General features: G+C 41.7%; 1 protein-coding gene across 1 annotated transcript in view; it reads right to left on the bottom strand.

Annotated features, from left to right (window-relative positions):
- Positions 1–20,659, bottom strand: part of col9a1b (collagen, type IX, alpha 1b) — a 154,887-nt gene that overhangs the window by 20,315 nt on the left and 113,913 nt on the right. Inside the window, exons 25-27 of the mRNA XM_072558078.1 lie at positions 18,609–18,644; positions 18,458–18,502; positions 14,432–14,464 (exon numbers count right to left, since the gene is read on the bottom strand). Of these exons, the coding sequence (XP_072414179.1) occupies positions 14,432–14,464; positions 18,458–18,502; positions 18,609–18,644 (114 nt within the window). The remainder of the gene's footprint in view (positions 1–14,431; positions 14,465–18,457; positions 18,503–18,608; positions 18,645–20,659) is intronic.

Raw genomic sequence — 20,659 nt, 5'->3', positions numbered from 1 at the left:
TGACCTAAGTTAAGGAAACCAAAATGTAGAACAGTTTTCGTAGAGACAAGAAATGATAGTGGGAGTGGTGTAGAGGCCACCTAAAAGTAACAAAATAGTAGAGTGGACCACAAAAGAAGAAATAATGACAGCTTGTCAGAAAGGTATGGCAATAATCATGGGACATGTTAACCTACATATAGACTGGAAAAGTCAGATGGATAATGGTGGTCTAAATAAGGAGTTCATAGAATGTTTTTTTGGGACGGTTCCTTAAAACAGCAAGTTCTGAAACTGACCAGACAGCAGGCTATACTACATCTGGTATTCTGCAGTAAGGCAGGATTAGTTAATGTTCTCATGGTGTAGATGCTTCTAAGCACCATGTTAAGCTTGAGAGAGAAATCAATGTGAGAATACCTTCTTAAATCCAAAACCATGCAGTTTTGAGGGCTTGAAAGCAGAGCTGGCTGTAGTGAACTATGTTAGAGAATGGTTCAAAACACATGGAGTGGCAGACATCTGGGGAGGAAATTCCAGAGGTCCCCAGCATCATAGGCATTGTGTTCATCCAACTCAATTCATTCCACACTATGTCAAGAAATGGCTGGAGGCACTGGATACTGAAAGGTTATGGACCCTGATAATGTTCTGGCTACAGTACTGAAGACATGTGTTCCAGAATGTGCCACATTCCTCGCCAAGCTGTTCCAATCCAGTTACACCACTGACCTCTACCAACAATTTGGAAAATTGCCCAGGTATGTCCTGTACACAAAAGTGGGACAAATCCAACCCAACAGATTATCAACCCATCAGTCTACTCTCGATCATTAGTAAACATGTAAATATTGAAAATAGGAAAACGTCATCTAACTCAGTACATGGTTCACACTTTCTCTCTATAATATGTGATTTCTTTATCCCTAAGAATTATTTCCAACTCCTACTGGAAAACGTTTAATGTTTAGGCTTCAACTGCTTTCTGAGGCAAAGAATTTCAAAGGCATATAATTGGGTGAAAAACTTTTCATCAGCCCAGTTGCAAATCGTCAGTATTCTTAATCTGTGACCCCTGATGCTAGACTCCCCAGTTATCAGAAAATCCTTTGGGAATATAACTTGATGAAAGGTGTCATTAGAAATGCTACCAAGCAGCACCTGCTTAGCAATAACCTGCTGACTGATGCCCAGTTTGTGCTCTGCTCGGGCCACTCAGCTCCTGACCTCACTACTGCCTTGTTTCAAACAGAAGAGCTGAATTCCAGAGGTCAGGTGAGAGTGACTTCCTTGGTTGTTGGAAGTCAGTTATCCCAGCTCCAGGACACCACTGCAGGAGTTCCTCAGGGTTGTGTCCTTGGCCCAACCATCTTCAGCCACTTCATCAATGACCATCTTTCCAGCATAAGGTCAGAAATGGGGATTTTCGTCGATGTTTGCACAATTCAACACAATTAACATTGGATGCTGTTGGGGGGGATGGCCTATCAGAGGATGGTGACAAGAGCAATCAGAGCAGTAGCATCATAGCTCATAATTGTACAACAGGGAGAATCAAAATGTAGTGGAGCAGTAGTAAGCAGGGGACTCTGTGGTCAGAAGCACAGAGTTTCTATGACTGCAAAAGAGACTCCAGGATGGAGAGTCATTTAGAGTTGAAACGTTAGCTTGCACTCTCTCCATGGACCCTCTATAGTCTCCAGAATTTGTTGTTTTCAGTACAGATTTCAGCATCTGCAGTAATTTGTTCCTCCAGGCTGATGTGTTGCTTCCCTGGTGCCAGGGTCGATAATGTCTCTGAATGAGCACAGAACATTCTCAAATGGAAAGGAAAGCAGCCAGAGTCATGGTACATATTGGTACTAATGACATAGGCAGGAAGAGTGATGAAGTCCTGCAAATGGAGTTAAGGGAGTTGGGTAGTATGTTGAAAAGCAGGACTGGGGGATCCAAGATGGCGGCGACCCAGCAAGTCTGAGTCTATAGTGCTCCTCCCAAGACTTGGGCAAAGTGGGTCACCCACCCGCACCACACTCAACAAATCATTTAAAATAACTGTTTAATTTAATTAGTTGCTCAGTGTTGAATTTAAACAATTTAATCTTCAGGAAGAATAAAGGGACGGGAGCCCACAGCTCTCAGCAAGCAGGAACCCCTCCCCCACCCTCTCCAGCTGCAGCAGAGGTGTCCACAGCTGTCCCGGGGGACTTACCTACGGTGGCGAGTCTTGTGGAAATGATCTCTAAACTCAATGCGAAGATCGACGCTTTCATTGAAGAATCCCGAAGTCGATGGGACTCACTCTCAGCCGCGCTGCAAAAGCACGACCGAGACATTAAAGAAATTGAGCGCCGAGTCAGAGGGGCGGAGCTAAAGGCCACGACCTCCGAAACTACAGCACAATCGGCTGTGGATCGGGTCCGGACTCTCGAACAGTGAGTCCGGACCTTAGAGAATCATATTGATGACCTCGATAATCGAGGTCGTCGAAAAAATATTCGTTTGCTGGGCCTTCCCGAACGGGAAGAGGAAGGCCAGCTTACAGCATTTCTCAAGCAGTGGCTGCCACAGCTTTTAAATCTGGAGGCTGGATCAGGCCAGGTAAGGGTGGAATGGGCCTACCGGGTTGCAATACGCGAGCCCGGCTTGAACCAGCGTCCCCGCCCGGTCCTGTTCCGGCTGCAGAGTTATAGGGAGAGGCAGATACTCCTAGAAGTGTCTAGAAATCTTGGAAAAGATTCCCAAGCCATGATCTATAAAGGATCCAAGATCATGTTATTCCAGGACTTTTCCCCAGCTCTGGTCCGAAAGAGGAAGGCATTCGATGAGGCGAAGAAGTGTTTAAGGGAATTAAATATTCAGTACTCCTTATGCTACCCAGCGACGCTACGCTTTAACCATGAAGGATCCGTGTATAACTTTGGATCGCCGGAAAAGGCTAAGGAATTTTTGGACTCTCTTAGATAAATTGTAAGAGACAATGGATGTTGGTTTGCCTTTCGCCCACTCCGGTTTATATCCCCCTTTTCTTTTACCTTACTGTTTAATATTATCTTGGGGGGTGGGGAGAGGGATTTATTTATTTGTTCTCTATTTAACTATGTATATATATGTGTATGTATATATATAATATATATATATATATATGCCAGGGGGTTTAGTTAATGTTGGTGGGGGGAAGTGGTTACCTTATTCTATTTTACCTCTGTCTCTAGGAGCGGGGTTGTTTTCCCTTGCTATTTTGTATTATTATATTTAATTATTATTTGCTGAGGTTGTAATTTTATAGTTATATATGTTTATACATGGTATTAACATTACCAAATATATCCAGGTGTGGGTGGAGGGGCGTGGGGGTAGGGTGCTCACTGTTAACTCTAGCTTTGATTTATATCAGAATTATCCTCATCCTATTGAGGAGCGCCTGGGTCAAGGGTGGGTCATTGGTTGGGTGAGGATACGATGGACCTTTGGAAAGGAAGTGACACCCCCTGGGAACAAGGGGGAAAATCTCCATTTAAATATATTTTATACGTTTTATTTTTTTATTATTATTTAGAAATAGTTTTTTATTATACTGTTGTGAGTGTATTAGAGAGCCTTTATTTTTGTGAATTTTATATGCTCTATGCTGGGGATGTTCTGGATAGGGTTTCCCCTCCCGAGGGGTCTCGGATTTGCCCGGATGATTATGGTTGATCAGTCAGTTAAGTGGTGCACCTGGAATGTCAAGGGGAGTAATTCGCCAGTCAAAAAGAAGAAAACATTATCAAATCTTAAGAAAGAAAGAATTGACATAGCTCTCCTACAGGAGACACACCTGTCGGATAAAGAAGACTTGAAATTACGACAGGGTGGATTTGATCAGGCCTTTTTTTCTTCTTTTAGCTCAAAAAGTAGGGGAGTTGTTATTCTTATTCGGAAGAATTTCCCTTTCAAAATCCTAAATCAGATAAAAGACGAATCTGGACGATATATTCTGATTAAAGCCCTTATAAATGGAGAGGAATATGGGATTTTAAATTTGTACTGCCCCCCGGCACACCCCTTTAAATTTATAATGGAAGCCTTCTCAAAATTGATGGCTCTTGGTGCCCGTCATACAATTATAGGGGAGACTTTAATTGTATTATGGATCCGGAAATAGATAGGATTCCCAAGAGTACTGCAGGAGTATCTCCCAGATCTAGACAATTGTTGGATCTGAACAAAGAATTAGGATTAGTAGATGTATGGAGATGTCTTCATCCACAGGGCAGAGATTTTTCTTTTTACTCCAATCCACATAAATGCCAGACCAGAATTGATATGATTTTTGCCCCCTCGATTTTTAAAAATTCCATATCATCCTGTAAAATAGGTAGTATAGTAATTTCCGACCATGCTGCTGTATATATAGAAACCAAGGCTAGGAATAATGGGACATCCCCTCGGCTTTAGCGTATGGACCCCTTCCTAATGAAAGACAGTAAATTTGTAAAGTACTTTTCTCAAGAATTTAAAACTTTTTTAGAAATTAATTTAGGTACGGCTAGCAACCCATCAATGCTGTGGGAGACCATCAAAGCTTACGCGCGAGGTTTGATCATCTCCTACTCCGCGACCCAGAAAAAATTAAAGGGAGAACAACAGCGTCTGCTCAAGGCTCGCTTAAAAGCAGCTAAAACTGCATACACTGATAGACCTTCTATTATCAAATTGCAAAGGATTATGGCCCTTAGGACAGCTCTAAACACCATGCTTACCCAAATGGCTAAGCAGGAAATATTGTTTGCAAAACAAAGGTTGTATGAATTTGGCGACAAACCAGGTAGATACTTAGCATTTCTTGCAAAGATAAAAAAGGCCCCTCAAACTATCACGTCTATCAAGGAAAGTGCGGGTATTTTGACTCATGATCATAAAAAGATTAATGCAATCTTTAGAAAATTTTATTCTGATTTATATAAATCGCAGGATTGTGAAGACAGTACTAGGAGGATGCAATCATTTTTTAAAAATTTGACCTTTCCGGGCCTAATTCGGGAACAGGTATCGGTCTTAAATGCTCCCCTAACAGTCCAAGAAATACTTGACACAATCAGGCAACTTCAGAGCGGTAAGGCACCGGGCCCAGATGGTTTTCAAGCTGAATTCTATAAAGAATTTACAGGAATATTGGCTGGTCCACTTATGGACATGTATAACTACGTATACAGTCAGGGCTGTCTCCCGCCTTCGCTGAAAGAGGCAAATATCTCTCTTATCCTTAAAAAAGGAAAGGATCCAGAAGATTGTACGTCATACAGACCAATATCCTTGCTAAATGTAGATTTTAAAATCCTTTCTAAAATGTTAGCATTGGGACTAGAAAGGGTATTGCCATATATCATAAAGGAGGATCAGATGGGGTTTATTAAGGGCCGTAGATCATCCAATAATATTAGAAGGGTTTTGAATATTATTCAAGCCTGCCATCAGGGAAAGATACCAGGAGTAGTAGTTTCATTAGACAAAGAAAAGGCATTCAATAGGGTTGAATGGTCATATTTGTTTTATACATTGGAAAGGTTTGGCATTGGACAGGTGTTTACCAAATGGATCTCAACATTGTATAGTGAACCCAAAGCAGTTGTGGTTACCAATGGATTAGGCTTGGATAGCTTCAGTGTGGGTAGGGGCTGCCGTCAGGGATGTCCTCTCTCGTCATTGTTATTTACACTAATAATTGAGCCACTAGCAGAAGCTATACGGGCTGATCCTAATATAATGGCCCCGAGGATTGGTACAGGTAAACATAAAATTACCCTTTATGCAGATGATGTTCTTCTATTTCTCAGTAATCCTCTGATGTCCGTACCTCACTTAATCCAAGTTATTAATACATTTAGCGCATTCTCAGGCTATAAAATTAATTTCTCAAAATCGGAGGTTATGCCAATGGGTGGCCTTGCTATGATACACCACTAAGTGGATGGATCCCATTTTCCCTTTCGTTGGTCCCTGGAGGGTTTCTTATATTTAGGCATTTTTATTACCCCAGTATTTGGTCAGTTATACAAGGCTAACTTTGTGCATTTACTGGAAAGGGTAAGGCAGGACCTCCAGCGATGGCGAGACCTTTCAATTTCCTGGCTGGGTAGAATAGCACTAATTAAAATGAATGTCCTGCCCCGTCTCCTATACCCTATGAGAATGCTTCCGGTGATGCTGCCAAGGCTGACACTACGTAAATTATATGGCTGGTTGGGTTCCTTTATCTGGAATCATAGAGAACCCTCATTAAGCTGAAGAAGCTACAGCTTCCACAGGCAAGGGGAGGATTGGACTTCCCAGATTTTAGGAAATATCAGTTAAGTTCCTTATTAAGTTACATAGCTGATTGGGTCTTGTTTGATCCACAATCAATCTGGCTGGACATCGAGGCTTCTCAAGTAAAATGCCCACTTATTAACCTTTTATTTTCAGACAAGAGGAAAATCATTACAGATTACTGTAAAAACCCTATAATACTAAACACAATTAAAGCTTGGAATATAATGCGGCAAAATGAGGGCAACTCACATAAAACATCCCCCTATGCGCCGATAGTGAGAGCATGGGGATTCCAACCGGGGTTTACAGACGCCACTTTTAAACTCTGGAGATCCAGGGGTATCTCATGTCTAGGGGACCTATTTAAAGATGGGGTCCTGATGTCTTTTGAACAGCTGCGTCAGAAATTTGGATCACCTAATGGAGACCTCTATCGATACTTCCAAATTCGAGATTATATACAGAAGAAGACTACGTTATTAGATAGTCTTTATAAATCAGATAGAGAATGTAGAGTACTACGACCAATGGGGGTATCCTCCATCAGTACCATTTATCATTTACTACATGGTGAAGTATCGGGAGATACGGACAATCTGCTTAAAACATGAGATCAGGATTTCGGACTAGAAATCTCTACAGAAACGTGGAATGACATTTGGGGAAAAGCCAGAAGAATCACCATCTGTAACAGAACTCAGGCTATCCAGCTGAAGATACTTCATAGGGCCCATATAGCACTGGATCGATTGGCAAAATTTAAGGCAGGGGCATCGCCAATGTGTCCCAAATGTAAAATAGAGGTGGGCACTCTTGTACATTGCTTATGGACCTGTCATAAGATCCGTAGATACTGGACTAAAGTAGCAAGTGCCCTGACAGAAATTTTAGGAACGGAAATTAAAGTGGACCCCATATCTCTCCTTTTGGGCTTTTCGAACTTACCCTCCCTGGATATGCACGGGAAGAGACTATTTTCTATTCTCTCTTTCTGTGCAAGGAAAAATATTTTGGTAAACTGGGTGGCTGAGGGCTCCCCTGGACTTTCAAATTCGCACAGATTAATTATGGAATGTATTCCCCTTGACTTCCTTACAAATATGGTGCACCGAAAGACCGAAATATTTCATAAAATATGGCAGCCCTTCTTGAATTATATGAATACAGATATTTCGGCTATCCTAACAAGGGCTTTTATTTAATTGAGATTACGAACCTGGCTGGTCCGGGGCCCCTTGGGAGAGGAATCCCGCACGAATACGGGTTTTGTTACATTTGATGTTAACACATTCCGAGCGTGTATCTCACTACCCAATTTCTATGTTATCCGCTGTTTTTTTTCTCTTTCTCTTATTTGAATAATGTAAGAGACTTAAATATACACTCTGGTTAGTTGTAGGTTAGATTAGTAGTTAGTTGAGTTTTGTTTATTTTTTTGGTATTTTTCTTTTGTTAAATTTTGGTTATTATATATTTAAGATTTAATTGTATATCAATGTTTGTACTTGAGAGTTTTGTTTATTTTTGTAAACTTGTAAAAATGTTAAATTTCTAATAAAAATATCTATATAAAAAAAAGTAAAGCAGGACCTCTAGAATTGTAATCTTGGGATTATTCCCTGTATCAAATGCCAGTGAGGCTAAGAATAGAATGATAGTACAGTTAAATACATGGCTAACAAATACATAGTGTAGGAGGATACGCTTCAGATATATGGATCTTTGGGATGTCTTTCAGGCAGATGGGACCTGTACAAGAAGGACAGGTTGCACCTACAGTGAAGTTTTGCTTATGTCACTTGGGAAGGTTTAAAGTAGTGTAGCATGGAAATAGGAACCACAGCAGTGGGTCAACAAGCGAAATGACCAAGGCAGAGTTAAAGACCAAGGTCAGTAAGGCGAAGAGGAAGAACAGACAGGGAGAGGTTACTGAACATGGCAGGTCTGGCAGTCTGGTGTATTTGTTTTAACATGTGGAGTATGAGAGGTAAGGCAGATGAACTTAAGAGTTTGGTACATATGTTTTATCTCTTCCAGAGACTTGGTTGAGAAAGAGACAAGGCTAGCAGCTTAACATTCCAGGATTTATATACTGCCATGAGGTAGAGAGTGGTATAAAAAAAGGTTGGGGAGATTGTCACAGCTGTAAAGAGGGAGGACACCTTGAAGGACTTATCCAGCAAGGGAAAGGGTAAGTCCACTCAAGGCCAAAGAAAGAAATATGGTTGAGGTCATTAATGAATTCCTTGCATTGGTATACGCAAAGAAGGAGGACAGGGTGCTTGGTGAGTCTAGAAAAGGTATGTTGACATTCTAGAACAATTTGATATAAAAAAGGGGTTTGTTGTTTTGAAAAGCATTAAAGTAGACAAGTTTCAGGAACTGATGGCATCCCTCCCAGAAGTGAGGGAGGAAATTGTTGGGGCCTTGTATGAAATCTTTATACCTTCTTTCATCATAGGAGAGATTTCCCGGGACGGGAGAATAGACAATCATGTTCCTTTATTTAAGAAAGGCAATAGAGATAATCTGGAAATTAGAGGCCATGACTCTTACATCATTGATAGGGTAATTATTAGAGAAGAGATTTAGGGACAGAATTTACTCACATTTGGAAGAATATGGACTTTTTAGTGACTGGCAGCACAGTTTTGTGCAAGGGAGGTCAGGTCTCACAAACCTGATTTGAGTTTTCTGAGGAAGTGACAAAGATAACAGTACATTTAGTCCAGATGAATTTTAGCAGGGCCTTTGAGAAGGACCCACAGCAGGCTGATACAAAATCTGAAGTCTGCATAGAGCTGATAAGGTGGATACAGAAAACAAAAAGTGCTGAAGATCACAGTGGGTCAGACAGCATCCATGGAAAGAAAGCAAACTAACATTTTGAGTCTAGATAATTCTTCAATTGGTTTGGTCATAGAAGACAGAGATTTTTGTAAAGGTGTTTCTCAAAAAGGATATTCCATAGAGGCCAGTGATATTTCATAAGAATCAGTGCTGGGACCACTGTTGTTTGTAACATATATAAATGATGTTGAGGAGAATAGAGATGGTCTGAGTTGTAAGTTTGCATTGATACAAAGAGTGGGGGAGCTGTGGATTGAGAGGAGGATTGCCAGAGGCTACAGCAGAATATGAATAGGCTGGAGACTTGGTTGGACAGAAGACAGATGGAATTTAATACAGAAAATGTGAGGTGACGATGAGTGATGTGATAAGTGATTGCTTTCATCAGTCAGGGCATAAAGTATACAATTTAGCAAGTCATGCTGCAGCATAGAACTTTAGTTAGGCCACATTTGGAATCTTGAGGAGAGTTCTAGTTGCCACACTACCAGAATGATCTGGAGGCATTGGCCAGAGTGGAGAAAAGTTTTACTCAGACATTCCCTGGTTTGGACGGGACTAGCTACAAGGAGTAATTAGACAAACTTGATTCGTTTTCACTTGAATGTAGGAGGGTATAAGACTACATCATAAATGTTTAAAGTTTATGACAGGCTTGGATAAAATGGATAGTCAGAGTCTTTTTCCCAGGGCAGAAATTTTAATTACTAAGCCACATAGGTTTAAGGTAAAAGGGGAGGTCATTTAAATAAGATTGAGACATGTTTTTTACACGGAGGCTGTAATGTGCTGCCAGAGAAATTGAGAGAAGCAGACACAAAAGCAAAATTTAAGAGGCATCTTGACAGATACACGAATAGGCAAGAAATAGAGGGTTCCAGACCATGTAAAGGCATGAATCATTTAGCTTAGAAAAGCATCATGTGTGGATGCAGTCTTGGTGGGCCATAGGACCTGTTCATGATCTGTACTGTTTTTTGTTCTTTGTTTGTTTTTAACTCCACCTCTGAGACTCAGTAGCAAAGTGTCTACCATCTAGAAGATGCACTGCAGAAATTCATTAAAGTTCCTTAGACCCTCCAGTACCTTCCAAACCCATGATCACTACCATCTAGAAGGACAAGGGCAGCATATACATGGGAAGACCATCAACCTCAAGTTTCTCTCCAAGTCACTCACCATCCAGACTTGGAAATGTATCACCTTTCCTCCAGTGTTGCTAGGTCAAAATCCTGGAACTCCCTCCCTAACAGCACTGTAGGTGTGCCTATGGGCTGCAGCAGTTCAAAAAGACAGCTCATCATCACATTCTCATGGACAACTAGTGATGGGTAATAAAGGTTACAAATAAATAAAATGTTAGAAGCTATTAACAGAGTTTCAGTAAGGAACTTAGAAAGTTCATGGTAATCAGACAGAGTCAACATGGTTTTGTGAAAGCCATTCTGCTAGAGATTTTTGATAATGTACAGTAGATAAAAGGGAACTGGTCAATATACTATACTTAGATTTCCAGGAGGAATTTGATAAAGTGTTTGATAAAAGGTTATTTTAGAAAGTAAAAGCTCATGGTCACACAATGTTGAGTGGGAGGGTGAAATGTGAGGCCAATGTAGAGATGTCCTGGCGTGATTTGGACAAGCTGAGTGAGTGGGAAAATGCATGGTAGATAAAGTATAATGTAAATGATTGTGAAGTTACCAACTTTGGGAGCAAAAACAAGGCGGCAGATTATATCCGAACAGCAATAAATTGAGAGAGGGAATATGCAACAAGATCTTGAGTGTCATTATACACCAGTTATTGAAAGTAATCATGCAGGAACAGCACATGGTGAAGAAAGCAAATGGTATGTTTAACTTCACAGTGAGAGGTTTTGACAGGAGCCAGAATGTCTTGCTGAAACTGTACAGACCAGACCTGGAGTACTGTTTGAAGTTTGGATGTCCTTATCTGAGGAAGAATGTTATTGCTATCGAGACAGTTTACCGCACTGATTCCTGGGATGGCACTGATGTATAAGCAAAGTTTGAATAGGTTAGGATTATATTCGCTGGAGTTCAGGAGAATGAGGGGGAAATTCATAGAAATTTATAAAATGCTGACAGTACTAGATGAAGTAGACACAGGAAGGATAGTCCTAATGGCAGGTGAGTCCAGAACCAGGGGTCACAGTCTTAGGATATAGGGTAAAACATTTAGGACTGCCATGAGGAGAAGCCTCTTCATTCAGAGAGTGGTGAGTCTGTGGAATTTGTGACAACAGAAAGCAGTTGAGACCAAATATCACATGATTTCAGGAAGGAGTTGTATAATAGCACTTGGAGCTAAAGGGATCAAAAGATGTCGGGGATAAGCTGGAATAGGCTATTCAGTTGGATGGTCAACCTTAATTCTTTTGATTGGTGAAGCAGGATCAAAGGACCGAATGGTCTATTAGCATATTGACATAGATAGAAGCTGGAATATTAATAAGAAGCAAAGAATAGGTATTATAAGGTTTTATCAGGTTGGCAAGATTTATGGTGTACAACAGAGATCCATACTAGACTTTAAATGCTTATAATTTGTAATTATGGTCATTTGTAAATGATCTAGATGAAGGAACAGAAGATATAGTTGTTAAATTTGCTGACAACCTAAAGTTTGACAGGAAGGCAAAAACAAAAAACAGAAATTGTTTGAAAAGCTCAGCAGGTCTGGCAGCATCCGTGAAGAGAAAGTAGAGTTAATGTTTCAGATCCAGTGACCCTTTTCCAGACCCATTGTGAAGAGGGCTCACTGGAACTGAAACGTTAAATCTACTTTCTCTCTGCTGATGCTGCCAGATCTGCTGAGTTTTTCCAGCATTTTCTGTTTTTTTTTCTGATTTCCAGCATCCACAGTTCTTTGATTATTTTTAGGTAGGAAAGCAAATTGTGAAGACAACACAGGGACATAGATAGATTAAATGAGTGCATAAAAATCTGGCAAATGGAGTATAATATGAAAAAATGTGAAATTGTGAAATTATCCATTTTGGCAGGAACAATAAAACAGCATATTATCTAAATGATAAGAGATTACAGAACTCTCAGTTGCAGAAGGATCTGGATAACCTCATGCATGAATTGCAGAAAGCTACTATGCAGGTACAACTAATAATTAGGAAATTTATTATTTATTGTGAGGAAACCTGCATACAAAAGAACATGACTATAATTCAGTAATAGAAGAGACTGATGAGCTCATTTGGAACATTGTGTACTTATTTAAGGAAGGATGAACATACTTTGAAAGCAGATCAGCAGATTGGCTCAGAGGAAAGGTTGGACAGGTTAGGCCTGAATTTGCTTAAGGTTAGAAGGGCAAGAGATGACTGGATTAAATCAGATAAGATTCTGAATGGTCTTGTGGGGAGGATGTTTCCTCTTATGGAAAAGTCTAGAACTAGAGATCACTGTTTAAATTATAAAGTCACCCATTTAAAACAGGAATGAGGTGGAAGTTTTTTTCACTGCGGATCATGAGTCTTTGGAATTAATTCCAAAGACTAACCTTTTAAATTCATTCACGGGATAAGGGCATCTTTGGCTAGGCCAGCATTTATTGCCCATCCCTAATCACACAGGTGACAGTTAAGAGTCAACCACATTGCTGTAGGTCTGGAGTCACATCTGGACCAGACCAGGTGAAAATGGCAGTTTCCTTCCCTAAAGGACATTAATGAACCAGATGGGTTTTTCCAGCAATCGACAATGGATTCACAATCATTCGACTCTTAATTTCAGATTATTATTGAATTCACAATCCACCATCTGTCATGGCAGGATTCAAACCTAGGTCCCCGGAATATCACTTTGGGTCTCTAGACTAACAGTCCATTGGCTCTCTTTTAACTGATGGGCAGGAGCGGACAGGCTAGCCATCAGCTTCTCAATCACTGGTAAAACACTAGTAACGATGTGACAATTCCCATCACCAATTCCCCAACGTGCCTTTGCCAGCGCACCCAATTTCATACCTCCTACTCCCAGCCTGGTCACAAGGATTACTTCCATCCAATGTTTGCAAAAACACTCCACGACCTCAAACTGTTCATGTAAAAAGCACAAAGCATTCAACCGCATTTGCAGTGCCTTGTGACTTCAGCACATAGCAGTGACCTGACATAAAATTTGAATCTATTGAAAAACATTTGATTCTTGCCAAGTGTGTAAAAACCAGCTGTTAAATGGTGTTTGTTTCTTCCACTTAGCAGGTACTTAGTGTATAAATTTATAATACATAGAACAGCAACTATGTGGTTACATAGCCACAATCACCAAAGTCACCCTAACCCTAGAGGATCATAGGACTGCTTTCTCATTAGACAGAGATGACTGGTGGTGATTTAACTTGAAGGTCACCACACCTCAAGCAAGAAGAGAAGTTAGAAAGGAGAGTCCACTGGTAGCCTCAGTCAGTGCAGGAATTGTACTGATTTCCAGCATCCACAGTTCTTTGTTTCTTTTTCGGAAGGAAAGCAGCTGTGAAGAGGACATAAGGATGTTTTTGGTATCAGCGGCACGGTGGCTCAGTGGTTAGCACTGCTGCCTCACAGCACCAGCATCCCAGGTTCAATTCCAACCTTGGGCTGTGTGGAGTTTGCACATTCTCCCAGTGTCTGCGTGGGTTTCCCCCTGGTGCTCTGGTTTCCTCCCACAATCCAAAGATGTGCAGGTCAGGTGAATTGGCCATGCTAAATTGCCCATAGAGTTAGGTGCATTAATCAGAGGGGAATGGGTTACTCTTCGGAGGGTCAGTGTGGACTTGTGGGGCTAAAGGGCCTGTTTCCATGCTGTAGGGAATCTAATCTACATCACAAACCAGTTCTCCAACCAACTGAACTAAACAAGCACCTATAATTTGCATACATTTAGTATGTATAAACATAAAAAAAGAGAATTAACAGACAACAGAAGCAAAATGCCAAGCTCATGTTCCTCCCCCAAAATGACAGAAAGCAAATACAAACTACAAAAGCATACATAGCAAGTACACACAATGACAAAAAACTCATAAGGTCCTGCTAATCAATGTTAGGAGAAAATGTAAAAGTAACAGTCAGAAGCAGACCAAGTCAAATTGCCCCATGTGATCACAGTACAACTTAATATCACAACCTTCATCACCCCTCCTTGGGTAACCTCGTTTAGCCTACATGCTTGGACTGAAGTAAATTATCAATAAAATTGTCTCAAACTCTTAGATTCTGTCACCTAAAAAGCCCCAGCTCTCAAAGTGTTAATGAAGAAAGGCATAAAGCAGAAATGTTTACAATACTTACAGAACCCTTGGGACCAGCGTTTCCTTGATCACCCTAAATTAAAGCAAGATGGAGAGTTGTAACAAATAAAGAAAGAACAATGAGTTATCTATCCTCTGTCAAACTGTAATGCCTTTATACAGGTGTAACAACATTTTCAAACACAGGTATAACAGCAATAATTGAAACAATTAGTGCTCTAACAACCATAGAAAGTAATAAAATACAATAGCATCAATTTTTAATAAATATGATTCAGTGGTAATGAATATGCATTTTGAAAACATGTCAATTTGTAAAGTGGTATAAAGTTAAATGTATACTCTTGACTATAAGTGTATTGTGATTCACTTACATTGGGACTACATCACATGCAAACAGGCACACAACTCAAATAATATCTGCCACCCCTCTGCATCTCCACCCATCTGGCATAACTTTTCTTTACATCTAGAAGTGCTCTTACACACAACTGAACACTTGTCTTTTTTACTCCATCACTAAATCATGCTTTTTTTTTCATCTATTAACTACCACCAGTATAACATCTGTGGAGAGAAAGCAGAGTTAATGTTTCAGGTCCAGTGACCTTTCTTCAAAGCCCATTAAAGGTAATTCAGACCATTAAAGGTGAGGGAGAAGTAGGGAGAGAGGAAGAAGGATAAATCAAAATGGGGTTAGAAGGGAAGAAAAAGCACTCCACTTCTCCATGGTGCCCACCTTTCTCTGAAAGCAGGGAGAGTGTTGGTAGACACCACAAGCCCTCTCTCTGAGGAGACCCAGCTATGAACATAGCCACAAAAGAGGGGCAGACAGTTGGGAACTAAGACCCCTGTATAATTCTTCTATTCCCTTCTCCCTCATGTAACTCAACTGAAGTCTACTTAAACATATTGCTGCCTCAACCACTTCCTGTAGCAGCTATATCCACATTTTAGACATTCTCTAGATAAAGAGATTTCCCCTGAATTCCCAAATGATAGAAATGGGAAGGCATACTGATGGGAGAATGGGATGGAAGATAGCTTCTGGATTAGTGGTGCTGGAAGAGCACAGCAGTACAAGCAGCATCCAAGGAGCAGCGAAATCGACGTTTCAGGCAAAAGCCCTTCATCAGGAATAAAGGCAGAGAGCCTGAAGGGTGGAGAGATAAGCTAGAGGAGGGTGAGGGTGGGAAGAAAGTAGCATAGCGTACAATGGGTGAGTGGGGGAGGGGATGAAGGTGATAGGTCAGGGAGGAGAGGGTGGAGTGGATAGGTGGAAAAGAAGATAGGCAGGTAGGACAAGTCCGGACAAGTCATGGGGACAGTTACTGAGCTGAAAGTTTAGAACTAGGGTGAGGTGGGGGAAGGGGAAATGAGGAAACTGTTGAAGTCCACATTGATGCCCTGGGGTTGAAGTGTTCCGAGGCGGAACATAGAACATAGAATATAGAACAATACAGCACAGAACAGGCCCTTCGGCCCACGATGTTGTGCTGAACATTTGTTCCAGCTTAATCACCCATCCATGTACCTATCCAATTGCCGCTTAAAGGTCACCAATGATTCTGACTCTGCCACTCCCACAGGCAGAGCATTCCATGCCCCCAACACTCTTTGGGTAAAGAACCTACCTCTGACATCCCCCCATACCTTCCACCCTTCACCTTAAATTTATGTCCCCTTGCAACACTCTGTTGTATCCAGGGAAAAAGTTTCTGACTGTCTATTCTATCTATTCCTCTGATCATCTTATAAACCTCTATCAAGTCACCCCTCATCCTTCACCGTACCAATGAGAAAAAGCCGAGAACTCTCAACCTATCCTCATACGATCTATTCTCCATTCCAGGCAACATCCTGGTAAATCTTCTCTGCACCCTCTCCAAAGCTTCCACATCTTTCCTAAAGTGAGGCAACCAGAACTGCACACAGTATTCCAAATGTGGCCTTACCAAGATCCTGTACAGCTGCAACATCACCTCATGACTCTTGAATTCAATCCATCTGCTAATGAACGCTAATACACCATAGGCCTTCTTACAAGCTCTATCCACCTGAGTGGCAACTTTCAAAGATCTATGAACATAGACCCCAAGATCCCTCTGTTCCTCCACCTTACTAAGAACCCTACCGTTAACCCTGTATTCCGCATTCTTATTTGTCCTTCCAAAATGGACAACCTCACACTTGACAGGGTTGAACTCCATCTGCCACTCCTCAGCCCAGCTCTGCATCATATCTTAGTCCCTTTGCAGCCGACAACAGCCCTCCTCACTATCCACAACTCCACCAATCTTCGTATCATCTGCAAATTTACTGACACACCCTTCAACTCCCTCTTCCAAGTCATTAAAAAATTACAAACAGCAGAGGACCCAAAACTGATCCCTGCGGAACTCCACTTGTAACTGGGCTCCAGGCTGAATATTTACCATCTACCACCACTCTCTGACTTCGACCGGTTAGCCAGTTTTCTATCCAACTGGCCAAATTTCCCTCTATCCCATGCTTCCTGACTTTCCGCATGAGCCTACCATGGGGAACCTTATCAAATGCCTTACTAAAATCCATGTACACTACATCCACTGCTCTACCCTCATCCACATGCTTGGTCACCTCCTCAAAGAATTCAATAAGACTTCTAAGGCAAGACCTACCCCTCACAAAACCATGCTGGCTGTCCCTAATCAAGCAGTGTCTTTCCAGATACTCATAAATCCTATCCCTCAGTACCCTTTCCATTACTTTGCCTACCACCGAAGTAAGACTAACTGGCCTGTAATTCCCAGGGTTATCCCTATTCCCTTTTTTGAACAGAGGCACAACATTCACCACTCTCCAGTCCCCTGGTACCACCCCCGTTGACAGTGAAGCTGAAAAGATCATTGCCAATGGCTCTGCAATTTCCTCTCTTGCTTCCCACATAATCCTAGGATATATCCCGTCAGGCCCGGGGGACTTGTCTAACCTCAAGTTTTTCAAAATTCCCAACACATTTTCCTTCCTAACAAGTATCTCTTCTAGTTTACCCGTCCGTTTCACACTCTCCTCTTCAACAATACGGTCCCTCTCATTTGTAAAGATGAGGCGTTCTTCCTCTAGGCGTCTGGTGGTGAGGGAGTGGCAGTGAAGGAGGCCCAGGACCTCCATGTCCTCGGCAGAGTGGGAGGGGGAGTTGAAATGTTGGGCCACGGAGGGGTGTGGTTGATTGGTGCGGGTGTCCCGGAGATGTTCCCTAAAGCGCTCTGCTAGGAGGCGCCCAGTCTCCACAATGTAGAGGAGACTGTATCGGGAGCAACGGATACAATAAATGATATTAGTGGATGTGCAGGTAAAACTTTGATGGATGTGGAAGGCTCCTTTAGGGCCTTGGATAGAGGTGAGGGAGGAGGGGTGTGTGCAGGTTTTACAGTTCCTGTGGTGGCAGGGGAAGGTGCCAAGATGGGAGGGTGGGTTGTAGGGGGGCATGGACCTGACCAGGTCGTCACGGAGGGAACGGTCTTTGCAGAAGGCGGAAAGGGGTGGGGAGGGAAATTGTCAGGATTACACAAACTGGAACAGAACAATGGAGCTGAATGGCCTGTTTCTATGCAGAACACAACAGAACTCTGTGCATTGAAAAGGATCAGGGATATTACATTTAATATGCTTGTCAATTGATACAATTATTTATTTATAGTTTTGTTTTTAATTTTGTGGCATTTCTTACAGTAAACTGACTAAACAGGTAGTAAAGTGTTGTCATTTTGAGGAAGAACTCCACAACTGGCTGCACTACCATTTTATTTCCATTAGTGATGCTGTTCAACCAAGGTGTGCCACAACAGCATCACATGGCTAAATTATACACTGGACTAATCTTTGTCCTAATTGCATTCACACACATTGTAATTCTTAGAATGCAAGCAGACAGACAGACAGATACACACGCACGCACTTAATCGGCTTTACAATAAGCAGGTAAATTGCCTGGCTATCACTTACAGCCACAAAGGAAAGTCCTTACAATCTCATCTATTGAGACAAAAAAGTATTTTTAATTCTAATTATTGCCATCTCTTACCATTTCACCCTTGGGACCATCGATACCTTCTGCACCAGCAGGACCCTGAAGAGATTTGTTTTAACACATTAGAAATCAGTGTGTAATACTTTAACACAAATATTGAAGGGACTGCATCATCATTTTAATACACTTCAAACCGAGAACTTACTTGTTCACCTTTACCACCAGACAAACCTACAGCACCCTGAAAACAAACAAACAATATAACAGTAAATGAAATGGATTTTTCAGATTTGAAAGCATTTACTGAGAGAAATAGACAGCTAGTCTGACCTATAAAAAGACAGGTAGAATACACCATAACTCCTGAGAAGGAAATAAAGACAAACAAATACATGACAACATCTTGTCCCAAATTTTTCAAGAATGACAGAACTGAGCTGGAGTTATACGCAATGCAAACTTTGTGAAGTGATAACTTATTTCTCTCAATGTGAATTAACTGTGGATATGAAGAAATGGTACATCGGGAGCTGTTACTGTCTTGTGGAATGTCGCATGTCAGCTGGAGGCAAATGAGCAACTCTCAAAAGGATTTGGATACCATCATTACATGTGGGAACACCTCCCACCTTGTACATGGCAGGTACTCATGTGGCTCAGCCAACGTTGGCTATCTTATATGTTGCAGGCAAGGATGCCCGGAGGCATGGTACATTGGGGAAACCGAGCAAAGGCTACAACAACGGATGAATGGGCACCACACAACAATCAACAGACAGGAGGGTTCCCTCCCAGTTGGGGAACACTTCAGTGGTCCAGGACATTCAGCCTCGGACCTTCGGGTGACCATCCTCCAAGGTGGACTTCGGGACAGGCAGCAGAGGAAAGTGGCCGAGCAGAGGCTGATAGCTAAGTTCGGTACCCATAGGGAGGGCCTCAACCGGGACCTTGGGTTCATGTCACATTACAGGTGATCACCATTGCACTACACACACACACAGATACTCCTACACACACACACACACAGGCGCTCCTAGACACACATACACACAGACGCGCACACAGACACCCACGCGCACCCTTACAGACACACACACTCCCACACTCACACATGCACCCCCTCACAGACTTAAGACACTCTGCACTCACTACACACACACACATATACACTTTCTCACACTCACAACCCCCACCCCAGACAGACACACACACACACAAAGACCCACATGCACACATATATTTTGTGGGGTGAATTTGTACTTTCAGGGTTACATTGTACTTTGCTCAAAAACTGCATGCATTCATGTAGAACTCTGAGCTCAAAAACTGCATGAATTTATGTAAAACTCCATTATCTCACCTTTTAGATTAGAATCAATCTAAACATCATGGCATAAACAGAGAACACAAGGGGCCAACATCTTCAACATATTGTCTAGCTATCACCATTGTTAACAGCTAACCTGAGAATGCAACTTTTTAAAAAAAAGGTTTTGTGATTTACACATGAAAGAAGTGAAACTACCACTGTATTCTAACAGATGAAAGGCTTAACAGACAATCAATTTTTCAATGAATAATTTCAGTTACATCACACTGTAAATTTTTGCAATAAATTCTGTGTTAGGATTGAGGCCTCCACAATCACCTGATGAAGGACCGTCACTCCGAAAGCTAGTGTGCTTCCAATTAAACCTGTTGGACTATAACCTGGTGTTGTGTGATTTTTAACTCAAAAGGATAGCAGTTTGGGGTCAAAAGGAAACTTAAAGTGCAGACAATAATGAAAGTGAACTCTTTGATTGCAGCAGACTCAGTGATAGAGCTGAAGACTCTGTCAAAGGATCTGTTTGCTCTTTTGGAGGTGGTAACCCAGCCATAGCAATAGGATTCCAATAAAATGCACATCTCTACTGCCATGGAGGCTTGCTCCATGAAGTCCACAGCCACTAATCCAGTGTATTGTCCTGGTGCTCTTAGTGCTCCCACTTTGTGACATGCTGTCCCGATATGATCTTGAGTCAATGGACCAATTCCCAATTGGCAGTGGAGGAGAATGGAAGCAGATATGGTTGCGGGCAGGATTTGAAAACTGTATTCCCAGATCATAGCCCTGGGGCCCACCACCTCTGAAATAGCTTACAATTTTTGGAGGTTCTGCAGGGGAAAAGAAATGGGAAAGTCACTCACCAGCACATACAGCCTCCTAAAGCTCTTCAGGAAGTTAAAGGGTCTGGCTCGAATTAAATGGGACTT

The sequence above is a fragment of the Chiloscyllium punctatum genome, chromosome 3 (assembly GCF_047496795.1).
Source record: "Chiloscyllium punctatum isolate Juve2018m chromosome 3, sChiPun1.3, whole genome shotgun sequence".
Taxonomy (NCBI): Eukaryota; Metazoa; Chordata; class Chondrichthyes; order Orectolobiformes; family Hemiscylliidae; genus Chiloscyllium; species Chiloscyllium punctatum.
Note: the sequence above shows the minus strand (reverse complement) of the source record. Positions and strands in the feature narration are given on the sequence as shown.